The 14,765-nt window shown below is 33.0% G+C and overlaps 1 protein-coding gene across 2 annotated transcripts in view; it reads right to left on the bottom strand.

The window, feature by feature from the left end:
- LOC118187863 (integrin-linked kinase-associated serine/threonine phosphatase 2C-like) overlaps positions 1 to 12,152 on the bottom strand; it is a 39,015-nt gene extending 26,863 nt beyond the window's left edge. Inside the window, exons 1-2 of one of the 2 annotated variants that reach the window (XM_085827484.1) lie at positions 11,935 to 12,152; positions 11,634 to 11,804 (exon numbers count right to left, since the gene is read on the bottom strand). In XM_085827484.1, coding sequence (XP_085683610.1) covers positions 11,634 to 11,804; positions 11,935 to 11,965 — 202 coding nt within the window. In that variant the 5' untranslated portion in view covers positions 11,966 to 12,152. The remainder of the gene's footprint in view (positions 1 to 11,633; positions 11,805 to 11,934) is intronic. The other variant, XM_035358145.2, reaches the window with a different exon arrangement.
- Between the last annotated feature and the right edge of the window lie 2,613 nt (positions 12,153 to 14,765).

The following is a 14,765-nucleotide window of genomic DNA, read 5'->3' as shown; positions in this document are numbered from 1 at the left end:
AAATTTTATATAAACTAATGACTGCAATAAAGGTAATGGGTATTAGCTTCTTGAAGATCAGAGGTCACCAAACTAAATTATAATAATTTCCTGGATGAGTGATACTTTTCTGATGGTTAAAATTAACTCAAGAGTTAAAGGTAATTCAATAATCATGAATTTACTAGAAAGAATCAGTACCATTTCATATCCAACATTAAAAATTGTTCGTTAATCATAAATAGTGAAAATAGTGTCTCAGCATAAAATAATGCGTCAGTCAATTTGTTAGTCTAGTGGATTTTAAAAAAAAATTTTTTTAATAAAAAAAAATTAATTAACCACTTAAAAACGTACATAAAAGTTTTATAATGTTTATAATGTATGTAAATATATTTCAACAAATTCTCTATAATTTTACATAGCTAGATACAAATTTTATATGGAAGAACTGTCATGTTGTTTCTGTAATACAAATCTAATGCTAACAGATCAGAACAAACAGAACAGACATAATGGGTTAAACTACAGCTCACTAATCTAAGACAAACACAGGAGCTTTTTATAACAGATAAGAACCACTGGTTGCAGACATTTAGCCGACAGGACACTTAACTGACACCAGTTAGCCGACAAGACATTTAACTGACACTTAACCGAACGGACGCTTAGCCAACAGGTAACTTAGCCGACAGGACACTTAACCGACATGAACACTTAGCCGACAGGACATTAAGCCGACAATGAGTCTCGCTTTTCCATTGCTTTTAGATTTCTAATACTTTTACATTTCATTGCTACTCTCCTCAACACATCACACTACATTCATTCCTGTATAAAGTCGTTTCACTCCTCCACTAGTGCAATTTCCTTTCCCTGTCAGTAAGTAGAGTGATTTGCCCTACTCCTTGCCACACTGGAGCTACTTTTTTCCCCTAAAATGCTATTACATATTTATTAATCTGGGATAGGGCTTCGGCATGGGAATTCAAACCTCGTGGCCAGCTAACAGAAGTAGGTTTGGTTTATGTATTTATGGCAAAGCCAGAGGGCTATCTGCTTAAGGGAAGGGATACCTTTGTCTAGGACTTTTTAAGGAAAACTGGCTCGTACACATGTTACATATGGGGATAACCATGAAAACACCCATCCAGCCAATCCGTTCGCGGGATTTGAAATTTGGACCGAACTGTTCAGTGACTTTACCGCTCGGCCGCTGCTGGGACTAACAGAAATAGAGTAACCATTTTACTTAATACCAGTTTTACCAGTCTCTTCCAATGAAAATTCCCTTTTTAGGCTAGAACTTTATAAATGCATTCAGGAAAATGGGCACCAAAAATTTTCCCATTACCATATAGCTAAACCAAAAACGAGAAAGAGAAAAAAAATAATAAAATTAATGAAAGATGAAATGAAAATTTATACATTTTTAACAGACATTGAGAAAAGTAACATTTGATAAGAAAAGCATTAATACAACATATTATATTGAAAATTACACATCGCGACTTTCAAAAGAGAGTACATAATATTATCTAGTTACATGACCAAAGCCAACTTACACTCAAGGCCTGTCAGACGGGAAGAGATTCCTGTTCCCAATTTCCAGTGGGTTTTGCGAAATTCATCTCTAGATGGCTCTCGCATACTGCTATACATTCAACATTTGTAACGTAGCTCATTAATAACAAAAAGTGTATTTTATTAAAAAGTATCGCTGTTTGCTAATAGTAATACAGAATGGTATTTTGTTGCATGCCATACTGGAAAGTTTTCTTCCTTTTAACAAATTTTTTACGATTGTATTTAAATGATTATTCCAGACATATAACTGAATAGTATTTCCATCAGTTACATGTAATACGGATTTAATACAAATGCATAGTACAAAATTTCTTAAACAAAAGCCATCATGACATAAAATTTTAAAGCTTTAAAATACTTTTGAAACGCTCCCTCAGCTTTTGTATATAAACAAGCTTCTTATGCTCAGCTTCATGTTATTTTTTCATCTTCATGCCATAAAAATATCACAAAATTTTCTATCATACTGGAGATAATTTCTGTTTTCTACATAAATGATATTTTAACCTACTATATATATATCTGATGTATGTTTAATTTTTTTTTTCAATTGTTAACACTTTGAGAAGTGAATTTAATGCAATTAGTTCAATTTAATGCAAATAAGAATTCATCCATATATACTATAAACATTTTATAAGAAATGATAATTGCATTACCTTTTTTACGAAATTTATTATTTTTTAGATCTCCTATTTGTTATCTTTCATCCAGGAACATTTGAATACTGTCTGTACTAGCTTCAAAATTTTATAGTGCATATCTCACTTTAATTAGTGTCATGTATCAGTATGTTGTACATACTGATACATGCTTGTTTATTTCATATGAGCAAGTTTGAGCAGTGTATACTCAAACGTTTTCCAGTCTTGCTTCCTGCTGCTCGTTTGTTTCTGTAACTCATGATACCTTGTTTTCGTGCTTGAGGTGTAGATCGAACAACAGATTTTCATTTTTGGCATAATTGATTTCACAGCAAAAGTAATGCTTTGTGACAACTATTATAAAGTAAATTTCAAAAAGCAAAGAAAATGCATGTGATGCAATAACATGCAGGTTAATGCGTGAAAAATTAAGTATTTTACTCTTTGCTGAAAGATAATACTCTAAAATATTTTAACTTGGGCAGAGGCAATACATTTCTCTTAAATAGCTAAGTTTGTTAATTAAAGTCAAGACAAATTATTATAATTGCATTTTCCAAGTGGCAACACAATTTCTTATATCACCAAGTTTCCTGATTAAATTTGGACACATATATCTTGCGCTTTGCAGAGTGGCAATGCAAAGCTTTTAAATCATCGAGTTTTTAATCAAAAGTTTATTAAAAATAAATAGTGTGGATTCCATGGGCTGGTTTTTGAGAAATCTTATGTAGATAGTGACCTTCCTCTTGTTTTGAAGGTTGAATGCAGTAAGTTTCATAAAGATCAGAATTAAACTGTAGATTTGTATAAAAGACAAGAAAACACACATTTATATATATAAATAATTTATTTCCTAAACAATATTGATTAATTGTTTATATTATCTCCTAAGTTTAATTAAAGTAGAATTATTTTAAAAAAGTGAATCCATATTGGTAAGTTATATTTTGAAAGATGTTTTGAAGTAACTTGAAAGTAAAATGTTAATAATGTTTTAACGGGGACTGGAATTAAATCATCATGAAGAACAAAATTTCAATTGTAAAAGGAAAAATTAAATTAAAAACATGTAATCATTGTCACTGATCTGAAATTAGTTGACTTTTCAAGGGGAACAAACCAACTCCCGTTCAAAAAAGATATAGGATTACAAAATAAGATAATTAATGCAAACTTTGTAAAAACAAATCAAAAATAATATAAAAAATATAATAAGAACAGTGAATGTACATGAAGATATAAAGGCCAGAAAAGGTATTAAGTAACTTACATTCTTTCTAGTGGGGAGTTGGCAAAGTGTTCTCTTCGTGTCTGACTCATAAGTGTAGGGTGTCCGAAAATTCTTAGTGGCAGTGGGGGCTTTGAATAATATCAGTCGGTAAGACTTGGGTGAAGTAATTTATGGTAGTGGGTGGGACTCGGAATTCTTGAGGGATGTATTATGTGGAGTTCTTATTTGAGTGAAACTTTCTGTTAAAATTTTTTTGAAAATACTAGTGAATGGAAATTAATTAATTTCTGGCTAATTGTCGTGTCGCAATGATTAAGAATTTAAGAAAGGAAAAAAGGAATTTTCACTGTCCAAGAGGTATTAGATCATACATTTATATACATATATATATATATAGAGAGAGAGAGAGAGATGTTAACATGTCAACTAATATTAAACAATTCATTTGCTGCTTAGATAGAAAAATATTTTAAACTCATTATATTTATGTAAGGTGGGATATGAAGATCCTGCAGTTTTCACGATAATCTTACGAGGGAAAAGGGCAGAAAGACATCATATAAGCACTGTTAAAACAGATAGTCAATTTATTGTAATCAGTTGACTTGAATTAAAAATTACATTAGGATGGTGACTTTCACTGCAATTATTGCAAATCTTGCATTGTATAACATGCTGAAATGTACTGCTGCTTTACTTTCGCATTTTAACGGGCTACAAAGATATATCAGCTTCATGCCTGAAATGTATTTTTCCCCAAAAAAATCTTGCACATTGTTAAATGTATGCTTTTGATATTCAAGCTGATAATAAATAAGGTAACGTTTTCAGACCGAAAATTTCTTCTTCCATTCCTTTGGATTTTCTAAACTGCATTTTTTACAGGGCTGTGGAGTTGGTAGGAAAAATGACCAACTCCAACTCCTTCATATATATGTAAAAATATATACACATAGGTACAGCTTATTTTTTTAATGTAAAAGAAGTAATAGATGCCACAGAAAAAATTGACGCATAGCAAATTTTTTATATTAATTAGCATTTATTACAAAATGGAAAAACTGGCATTAGTAATTTCTAAGAAACAGTAAAACTTCGACAAGATCTTTGTTAGAGGACCATAGATCCGGTTTGATAAACTTCAGAACTAAGAAGAGTCTTTCCACACTGACTTGAGTAGGAAGAAGAGATGTTACTGCTAGGGCTACTTCCTTTAAGTTTTCAGAATAGATTTTTAAAAGTTCTAAAAGAGGGGGTCTTGCAAGATCAATCATATTTATCTATTTCTTCAAAGGCCGTGTATATTTCTTATTTGTATTTTTTCATTTTTATATCTAAAGGCTCTTGGTTCTTTATTTTCATTCGCTTTGCCTTAGACTTTTCAATATTATCCAAATATTTCTCAAAATCTAATTCATGATTTGGAAAGATGATCAAGTGGAGGATGACAGAGACTCAGTTGCAATATCCGCAGTTTGACTGTTTTGATTTGAATACTCCATTTGTTCTGAGAATAATTTCATCATAGATGACTTTCTTTGGCTTTTTAATTTGTTTGTCATGCAACAAAATTCGGCATTTTGGATCTACATATATTAAACCCAGCCCGATCTTATTGTCTAGCAAACTAGTTTCTCTTTTCTTTATTGAAAAAATGATTCCTTCTGCAATAAACCCTCCATTTCAGAAAGAACAGCCCGTTCTTCCAGTCTTGCCTCTTGTTAATTCTTCAGAATGTAGCCTTTTGGTGGCTATATACAGTATAGAAAGAAGACTTTCTAATTCTGCATGATCATTCCAGGCTTTCTGTTAGGGAAACATTAGGGTTATCTACATCTTCTAGCATTCTCGTCTCCTGTTAATTCTTCAGATTGTAGCTTTTTTGTGGCTATATACGGTGTTGAAAGAAGGGTTTCTAGTTCTGCAAGATCATTCCACACTCTTTCTGTTAGTAAAATATTAGGGTTATTTACATCTTCTCAAAAAGTTCTTAATTCTAACAACCACTGTTTCATCAAATATGTACTTCTCCATAGCGTTGCTCCTTTTCCTGCTCGCTTCCTAAGAATGAAATCAATTTTGGGAGTTCTTGCTGCTTATCTAAATTCACCAATGAGATTAGTAACTAAATGAATCAGTTAAATCAATAATGGCAAATATCACATCCATCCTGCTCCCTTACATTTATTTACTAGCATGCCAATAAAATGGAAAATGACTATTTATTAATGTATACACAGTCCATAAATAATAATATTAACTAAGTTTGTCATTAATTTTTTTTCAATTCTTTTTAATTTCATTTCAAACTGTTCAACAAAAACTGGAGTTGGAGTTGACGTGTCTTTTAGCAACTCCAACTCCTTTTACCCAAAAAGCTACCCTTTCCGACTCCACAGCCCCGATTTTTTATCCAATCAACTATCTGGAATCTTCATGCTTCATTTCCCAAGTTTTCCAGATAATCAAGCTCTTACCTTAAAAAAATGTATGGTTGAAAGAAATTATCACATTCTTTATATATGTTCTTGTTGTATATGTTATTAGCACTTCAAATTATTGGCTTAAGTATGTACAGTTTAAATTATGGTGATACAGTACAAAGTCTTTAATCCGGACGTCCATAATCCGGACCTCAAAGCTACAAACTTTCTGCGCATTATGCGTTTACGCATGTGCATAATACCTTTACGTATGCAAATATGCCTTTATGAATTCGTATAATACGTTTACACATGCGTGTTTAATGTATATCGGACGGTATAAGCTAGGCTAAAATTCTCTAATTATCTATTTCAGTTAATGCTACAGATTGTGTTGTTCCTTAATCTTCTAATTGGATCCGGCTTATTAATTTTTGCAGACTGTTAGAGCAATTTTATAAAAAGTAAGCTTGAACTTTCGATAATGTCAAAAAGAGTTTCCGATTCTGGAGCTGCCAAAGGATCTACAAAGCGAAAGCATGTTTCGATGTCCATCAAACAAAAAGTAGAATTGCTGCAAAAAATGGATAAAGGCATATCCTTTGTTTCTCTAACCATTCTGAAATCTATTTATCAATTTCACGCTGCTCTGCAGGGGGAGGGTAACGTCATGGCACGCAATGAACTGCAAGTTGATCTGTCAGCACTATCCTCATCTTCAGGCCAGATGTCTTTATTTTATTCAGCTTATAATTCCTTACTAAATGTAGTATTTCATCTCGATGTACTCTGTCTTTGATATGATTTAAATCAAATTCCTCGTCATTATAAATATCACGAATACACATCAAATAGTTTTCTGGTTACAATTTTCTAATTTCGACTATGCATAATGTATGCTTTATGCATGCGCACGTTGAAAGAAATGCTTAATAAAGTAAACAAATAAATATTAAGCCTTTTTTTTTTTTTTTTTTTTTGTAAATTTTGATACCCTTTAGATCATAATTGCTCTTTATTTCATAAATTACAGTTTCATCTTTTTAATTTTATAATTTCTGCATGCCATCTTACCAGACTTAAATTGATGATCTTATAATTCGGAATCCCAACGAGTACGGATTAAAGACTTTGTACTGTAGTTCAGTTGAACTTCTATTCCCTGCTCTGAAAGCCCAGTAGCTTCTACAATAATGACTGAATTAAAAATGAAATAACTTATCACCACATGGACTTGCACACAGAATTTCATGTCTCTCTTCCAGACAGCCTTTATGTGGAGAAGAATAACAGGAATTACAACATCTGTCATGCATGATCTTGTGGTGTAAAGTGGTTAGAATGCCCAGCAAGCAATTGGACAATTTCTATTTGATTCTATCAATGAAACAGTTGATTTTTCAATTTCTGTTTGAGGAACCATAGCAGAATTTAGAAGGTTATACGATACTAAATGAAAGGTTAGAGTAGATTGAAGGGTGCTCCTTGTATTATCACAAAGTTGTTGTTTCCTTTATCGCCAAGTTTTTATTTATGGTAACCTGAATAGCTGAATGTTATGGAAACCCTACTATGACATAATTGGTTGCATGATTGTGGTAAATTTTGAATTATGGGAAAAGATTTGTAAGGGCTTGTGATATGTGTTGGTTAGGAAGTACATTGCTTGTTTTGAGGTTTAGATGATAAAATGGCTGAATGAAGTAAGATTAATTTGAAGTTTCTGTATGTTTTGGAAAGAAAGGGGAAAAGAGCATTAATTGACTGGTGTGTAAATGAAGGTTTACTTAGTAGCCATTATTAAGTGTCCTGTTTATAGGAAGGAAATGCGTATGGTCGAATGTCAAATGATAACGATGCTGTGGAGGATACTTTTGAATCTTATTTTTGTTAATTTATGTGGCAACGCCAGTACAGTCAAAAGTCTTTAATCCGGACTCGTCGGGACTTCGGCGATTCCAGATTATCGGTTTTTCCAGATTATAGATCATCAGTTTAAATCTGGTAAGATGGCATGCAGAAATTATAAAATTAAAAATATGAAACCGTAATTTATGAAATAAAGAGTAATTATGATTTAAAAGGTATCAAAATTTAAAAAAAAAAAAAAAAAAAAAAAAACTTAATATTTATTTGTTTACTTCATTAAACATTTCTTTAAATGCGCGCATGCATAAAGCATACATTACGAAAAAGTCGAAATTAGAAAATTGCAACCAGAAAACTATCTGATGTGTTTTTGTGATATTTATAATGACGAGGAAATTGATTTAAATCATATCGGAGTACATCGAGATGAAATACTACATTTAGTAAGGAATCATAAGCCAAATTAAAAAAAAAAAACACATCTGTATTAAAGATGAGGATAGTGCTGACAGATCAACTTCCAGTTCATTGCGTGCAGTGACATCCCCCCCTGGCAGATCAACGTGAAATTGATAAACAGATTTCAGAATGATTAGAAAAACAAATCACCTCTCTGTCACTTTCTTTATGCCTTTATCCATATTTTGCAGGAATTCCACTTTTTGTTTAATGGACATCGAAACATGCTTTCGCTTTGTAGATCCTTTGGCAGCTCCAGAATCGGAAACTCTTTTTGGCATAATCACAAGTTCAAAGCTTACTTTTTATAAAATTGATCTAACAGTCTGCAAAAAATAATAAGCCGGATCCAATTAGAAGATTATGGTGCAACGCAATCTGTAACATTAACTGAAATAGATAATTAGATAATTTTAGCTTAGCTTATACCATCCGTTATACATTAAACGTGCATGCGTAAAGTTATTATTCGCATGGGTAAACGTATTATGCATTTACACATGCGCAGAAAGTTTGTAGCTTTGAGGTCCGGATTATGGACGTCTGGATTAAAAACTTTTGACTGTATACAGATTCTAGTTCAGATAATTTTAGGAAGTTTTTGGATGCTGTTAAGGAATTTTGTTTGAATGAAGACATGTTAATTTGTAAATAAGGAAGTGGATATTTCCTTTCTGCAGTGCAAAGATGAATTTCCTTTTTTATGTTATTTCATTGTTTAATTTAAAATGTAGTTTATAGAGATTATATATTTTTTGTTTGGCTCTAGTGTAGAACTGGCTGCTCCTTTGACTTTTTAAGTGAAACTAGATTGAAGTGTACATGTACAAAGTCAATGGAGTACACAATGGCAAGTTTGTGCAATTCTCTGATTTTTTTTTTAAGTGAAAATGGGTCGATGGGTACATGGATACTGTGTTTGTGCAAATCTCTGACTTGTTATTTTGGCTTTGTATAGTGGCAATTTTTGATGCAAAAAACAAAGCCAAAATAACAAGTCAAAAAGTTGCACAAACTCAGTATTCATGTACCGCCAAAAATCGCCAATTTTCACCAAAGGGAACCAACCGGTAAATATATTTTTACCAACTGAAATATATTTTTTAATATCAAAAATTCAAAATTTGTGTGCAATATGAAAAACAGGGTAGAGTAGACTTTAAGGTACCCCTTGTATTATGGCGAAATTGTTGTTTGATTTATCGCCAAGTTGTTTCATTTATGGTAGCCTGAGTTGTTGAATGTTATGGAAACCCTATTGTGACATAATCGGGTGCATGATTCTGGGAAATTTTGAATCATGGGATGTTTTGTAAGCGTTTTTGTGGTGTGTGTTGGTTTGATTCTTTAGACGGTAGAATGGCCGAATGTAGTAAGATTAATTTGAAGTTTCTAAAGAACTGGTGTGTAAATAAAGGTTTACTTAGTAGCCATTATAAGTGTCCTGTATGTAAGAAGGATATGTGTTTAGTCAAACGTAAAAACCGTTTAGATGGATTTGAATGGGTTTGTAGGAAGAAAGGTTCAGATGGTCACTATGTGAAGTGTTCGATCAGAAAGAGTACCTGGTTTGAAAAAAGTCATTTGAGTATGATTGATATTTTGATTTTTACGTGGCTCTGGGAGTACGAAGCAAACTCGAAAATCATGGTAAGTGAATATTTGGGCTAATCTTTGGAATATGGTAACAGGTAGTTTGGCGACATTTTGGTAAGGCGATAAAGGTTACTAGCTAGGACTTTAGCAGTGTACATGGATATAGTTAAAAGTGTGCGCAAAGCCATTTTTGTGCAATTCTGGGATGTTTTTTTAAGTGAAAATAGGTCGACGTGTACATGGATGATACCGTGTATGTGCTATTCGTAAAAACGCGGCAAGCAGTGGGCGATTCTGCACTTTGTCCCAATTTCGCACCTAATCTTCTTCATGATTAAGCACTTTTATTCCATAAAAGTTCTAGCATAAGTGTAATTCGGCTAGAGGATTGTTGGAAAAAAATGTTGAGTAAAAAAAAAAACCACGCCTTTACTTCGTGAAAACAAAATGCCGTCCAAACAAAAACTAGCAGGTTGCTGTAGCAGGGTTGGTCGCCAAGTTTTCGCCAAAAAATAGCCAAGTTACCATAATCCAAAGATTAACCAATATTTGCTTTTGGTAGTGCTTAAATATATAACATGTTTTTCCTTTTTTACGTTATTTTATTGTTTGGTTTAAAATGTATTTTATTGAGATTATGCATTTTTTTGTTTGCCTATATTGTAGAATTTGGTGCTCCTTTGACTTTTTAAGTGAAAATATAACGATGTGTACATGGACAAAGTAAAGGGAGTGCACAATGCAAGTTTGTGCAATTTGGGGATTTTTTTTTTTTTTTTTTTTTTTTCCTGTGAAAATAGGTCGATGTGTACATTGATAAAGTCAAAGGAGTGCACAATGCCATTTTTGTGCAATTCGGGGATTTTTTTTAAAGTGAAAATAAGTCGATGTGTTCATGGATACCAAGTTTGTGCAATTGTTGCTTCGCAAGGCAAAATAACGAATCAAAGATTTGCACAAAATCGGTATCCATGTACCGCCAAAAATTGCCAAATTTTGCCAAGGGGTACCCTAAACTATACTTTTACCCCTTCCTTTTACAGCTAAAGAACGGGTACAATTTTTGAACACACCCCATATAAAAGAAACATCTCACATAGAAATTAGAAACATAACACTCCAGATTTTAATTCAGAAAGCTTTCACTATTGTGATCAGAAACTCTGCTTTTAAATTATATCATAAAACATATCTTTGAGTCATTTATCCAGTTATCATTACATTTTATATTTCCATATTTCAGAGATTCCCAAAATATGCATAATGAAAAATTCTGAAGTACTTTTTTTTTACCATATAATTACATATATTTACCACCAATTATGAACGAATTTATAATTACTTTTTAATAGTTAACAGTGATATATATTTATTATGACTTAATGATGGGTTTTTTTCTGAGAATCTTAATAGTTTTACACACGTGAGTCGCGATAAATCGCAGCTTAATAAACGTGGGTAAGCTAAGAAATTTGGAAAACATTGCTGACAGCTCACCACCAAATGGGCCGCAGCGGCCGCAAAATTTTGGGGTGGCAAAATTTTGAAGTAGTAGAGTTTGTATCGGGCAGTACAAAATCTAGCAGCGGCTGAGACCACCAGTTCCTTTGTAGGACATACATTCCCTGAGATCATCTAATTTATCAAAAAAGATTCACCATCAGATGCAGCGTAAATTCTAATGCAAAAATATGTGTAATATACTGAAGATGAAAACTGTTATATTCCATACACAATCGGTGTAATAAACTGAAAAATCTGCCAAAAAAAGCATAATATCTATTAACTTAAAGATCATTCAAAACTGGAAAATCTGGTCAAGAAGTTTTCATCTCAATTTACCTGCGTGATCAGTAACTGATGAATCAGGATCCGATTCATTCAGTTTTCTTTTCACTCCTCTAACTTCACTCGATGTAGAGGAAGGCAAAGGTAAATCCAAAAAAAATTCCATATTGACATTATTCCAATCTTGTACTTTTGATTCAGGCAGAGTTGAATCTTTCTTTCTTTCTGGAGAAAATAAAAAATAAAAAAAAGATTTTTTTAACTCTGAACTCATAATTTCATTTATTTTTCATAGCACAAAAGCTTAAAATGTTGCGAATTTAAATTATAAGATGTATGTAAGTACTACCAGCACCTGGCTCAGGCAGATCCTCAAATAAATCCATCTGTAACAAATATTTACTTCTCGATAATTTGTAACAAATATGTACTTTTCGATATAAAATATCGAACAATTAAAAAATTATTAAGTCTTGCTTAATAAATAAATAATAATACGGAAAAGCCGGCAACAGATATAACAATTAAAGAATTTCTTTTGAAATACTAAATTTCGCATCCATTCGCTGACAGTCGCCAAGGCATTGGACTTATTTTCTTCCCGCAATCTGCATTCGCTCCCTCGTACACAAGCGACAAAAACTAATTACTCATATATAATACCACATATGTCATTATGTCCAATAATTACCTACTTTAGACCTGCTTGGGTACCTGCATGACCTTTTAATACCGATCTCCTCAACAGAAGCCAAAATATAATGCTAAACCAAATCACTCGAACTCGTTGGTTCATTAGGAATAATAAGATTCACGAAAGTTGGTATCAAATCCTTTCCCTTTTTCAGGATAATGACTGTTAAAATAGTCTTTAAAAATAAACATATAGTCAATAATAGCTCACTGTCAACACTTAATTATGGTTATACAAACGAAATTATTATGTCCAGGTGCCATCCCAATAGACGTCCTAGTGCAAGGTTTCTAAAATATCCTAAGTAAGGATTACTTTACTGATCCTGAAGATATTTTGATGATCTTCAAGCAAGTATCATTCTTGTTAACTTCTCATCATTCAGTACGATTTCTCTTTTTTTTTTTTTTCTTTTTTTTTAAAGCAAAGAAAAAGCTAACGCACAGGGATTGAGGGGTGTAATCGCCAGAGTATTTAAGCTAAGGCTCCAACCATTGAAACTTATTGTAAAATTTATAATTATTCACAAGTCTTAGTGATGTAGGTATAAAATACTAAATTTCAAAAATAGTTCACTACTATGATAATTCGTTAGCATGGCAAGAGTTCAAATGGTCGAGAGATGCGTGCAGATTCATTATAAGAATATTAATCCGGAACAGCCTTGGTGGCACCAACTTGGCTCCTTTAGGGATATGGGGGACATTTCATTATGCCAAAGGAAGTATAAAACATACATGTATGAGGAACTGTTAAAGATGGTAAAACATGAAACACAAAGTATGAGCACATAAGGTAAATGAGATAAGAACAGGCGACCGAAAAATTCATTACTATAGAATGATAAACGTTAAACAGTTATAAAAGTCACATATGAAATCTACAGATTATTAAGAATGTCCTTAGGTCTCTTTACATTTTCTGGACAGCAGTACTATAGTTATATATTGGCATAATGCTGTTATTTTTCCCGATGCTTAAATGAAAATTGTGCGCCATAAAATGATAGTATGCAAGTAGCTGGGTAATACTTAGTTCCTCGTGAAATTATTATTTTTGACATGCCATAGGAAGCGAGATATTTCTCTCAGGACACAGTTTGTAACTGTTTGTGATTGGTTCGTCAGGGTACCAGAGATGAATTCTTGCACTAGCAATTTGGCCTTTCAGGAAGCAGCAAATACACTCCTGAGACCAACCGAGCGGGCGCAGCCCTCGCTGTCCCCACCAGACCACGGCAGCACTGCTATCGGCAACCACAGAAACAAGCGAAGACTGAGTTTCCTCTAAAATGTCGTCCTGCCAGGGAGAATCGAAGGGAATCAAACCCCCAAGAACAGCCACAAATCTAACAGTGTTCCGACCCCACAGCTGAGAGGCAGACAAGAAGACAGTACCAGTACGGTCCCTGAACGATCCCTCGAATGAACGGAGGTTCTAGTCCTCTGAAGACTAATTATTATGTATGCCCAAACTTGAGGTAACAAAGCATCGGATACGAACGGAGGAGTTGCATATGAGTAATTTGTTGTCAACCGGGCAATTAAGAGGTTGAGTTTCACTTTAATAACTGATTATTAAAGTGTTTGTGTGGTGACTTTGAAAGCTTACAGCAGTGGCGTAGAGAAGGGGGAGGGTAAGGGGTATATGATGCCTCGGGCGCCGCTTGTAAAGGGGCGCCAAATAGACTCCAAACAAGAATTTCTGGAAAATTTCAATTTTTATTTTGATCGATTTCTGGAAAATATATTTAAAATTAATAATTATTGTAATATAGTTATTTATTTTCCTGATTTGTTTGGTAAAATGTGTAATAAAATTTTTGCAATACATCAACCAAATATCTCCACATACAAAACGTTCTTTCTAACCACTTTATTTCTATAAGAGATATGTTTTTATTTTTTTAAACGAAATGAACGTATAGCTCCCGCTTTTTATTTTAAACGATAACACGACCTTGTCCCGAATTTCTCAAATATATCCAGTTTCCAGAAACGAATTCACAGTCTGGAAATGACAGTTTGAGAAACTCCTAACGCTTCCACTACAATGGATTGCGTTTGACTCTTCCGCAAAAGACTGATGGCCTTCCTGGCTACCGATTCAACTCATCTTGTTGAGACATCGTATATTCACTGCTACAAAACATTCAACGCGTGTGAACTGTTTTTAATTTCCTTATACAAAAGGAATGCTGCAGGTTCCTCCTTATCTAAAAAGCATAGTTTTCGATGTCACAGACTAAATTTGCATATTCCCAACTTTGTAACCGTTATAATTTTCCTTCATAATCTCTTCTATTTCCTTTTGTTAAAAAGGTTGTCGATTATATGCTTATTACATACCGAACACACAATATCCCCTAATTGTTTTGAGTAGTAAATGTGACTGCAAAATGTTATTCCGCAGTAGAAAAGAAACGGGACCTAAAACTCCATTACAGATGTATGGATAAAATGCTTTTCCAAACCTAAGAGTCGCACTTCAAA

This window comes from Stegodyphus dumicola, chromosome 12 (assembly GCF_044657685.1).
Source record: "Stegodyphus dumicola isolate Sdum_Otavi_A_Nest chromosome 12, ASM4465768v1".
Taxonomy (NCBI): domain Eukaryota; kingdom Metazoa; phylum Arthropoda; class Arachnida; order Araneae; family Eresidae; genus Stegodyphus; species Stegodyphus dumicola.
This window is presented reverse-complemented; position numbering and strand designations above follow the sequence as displayed.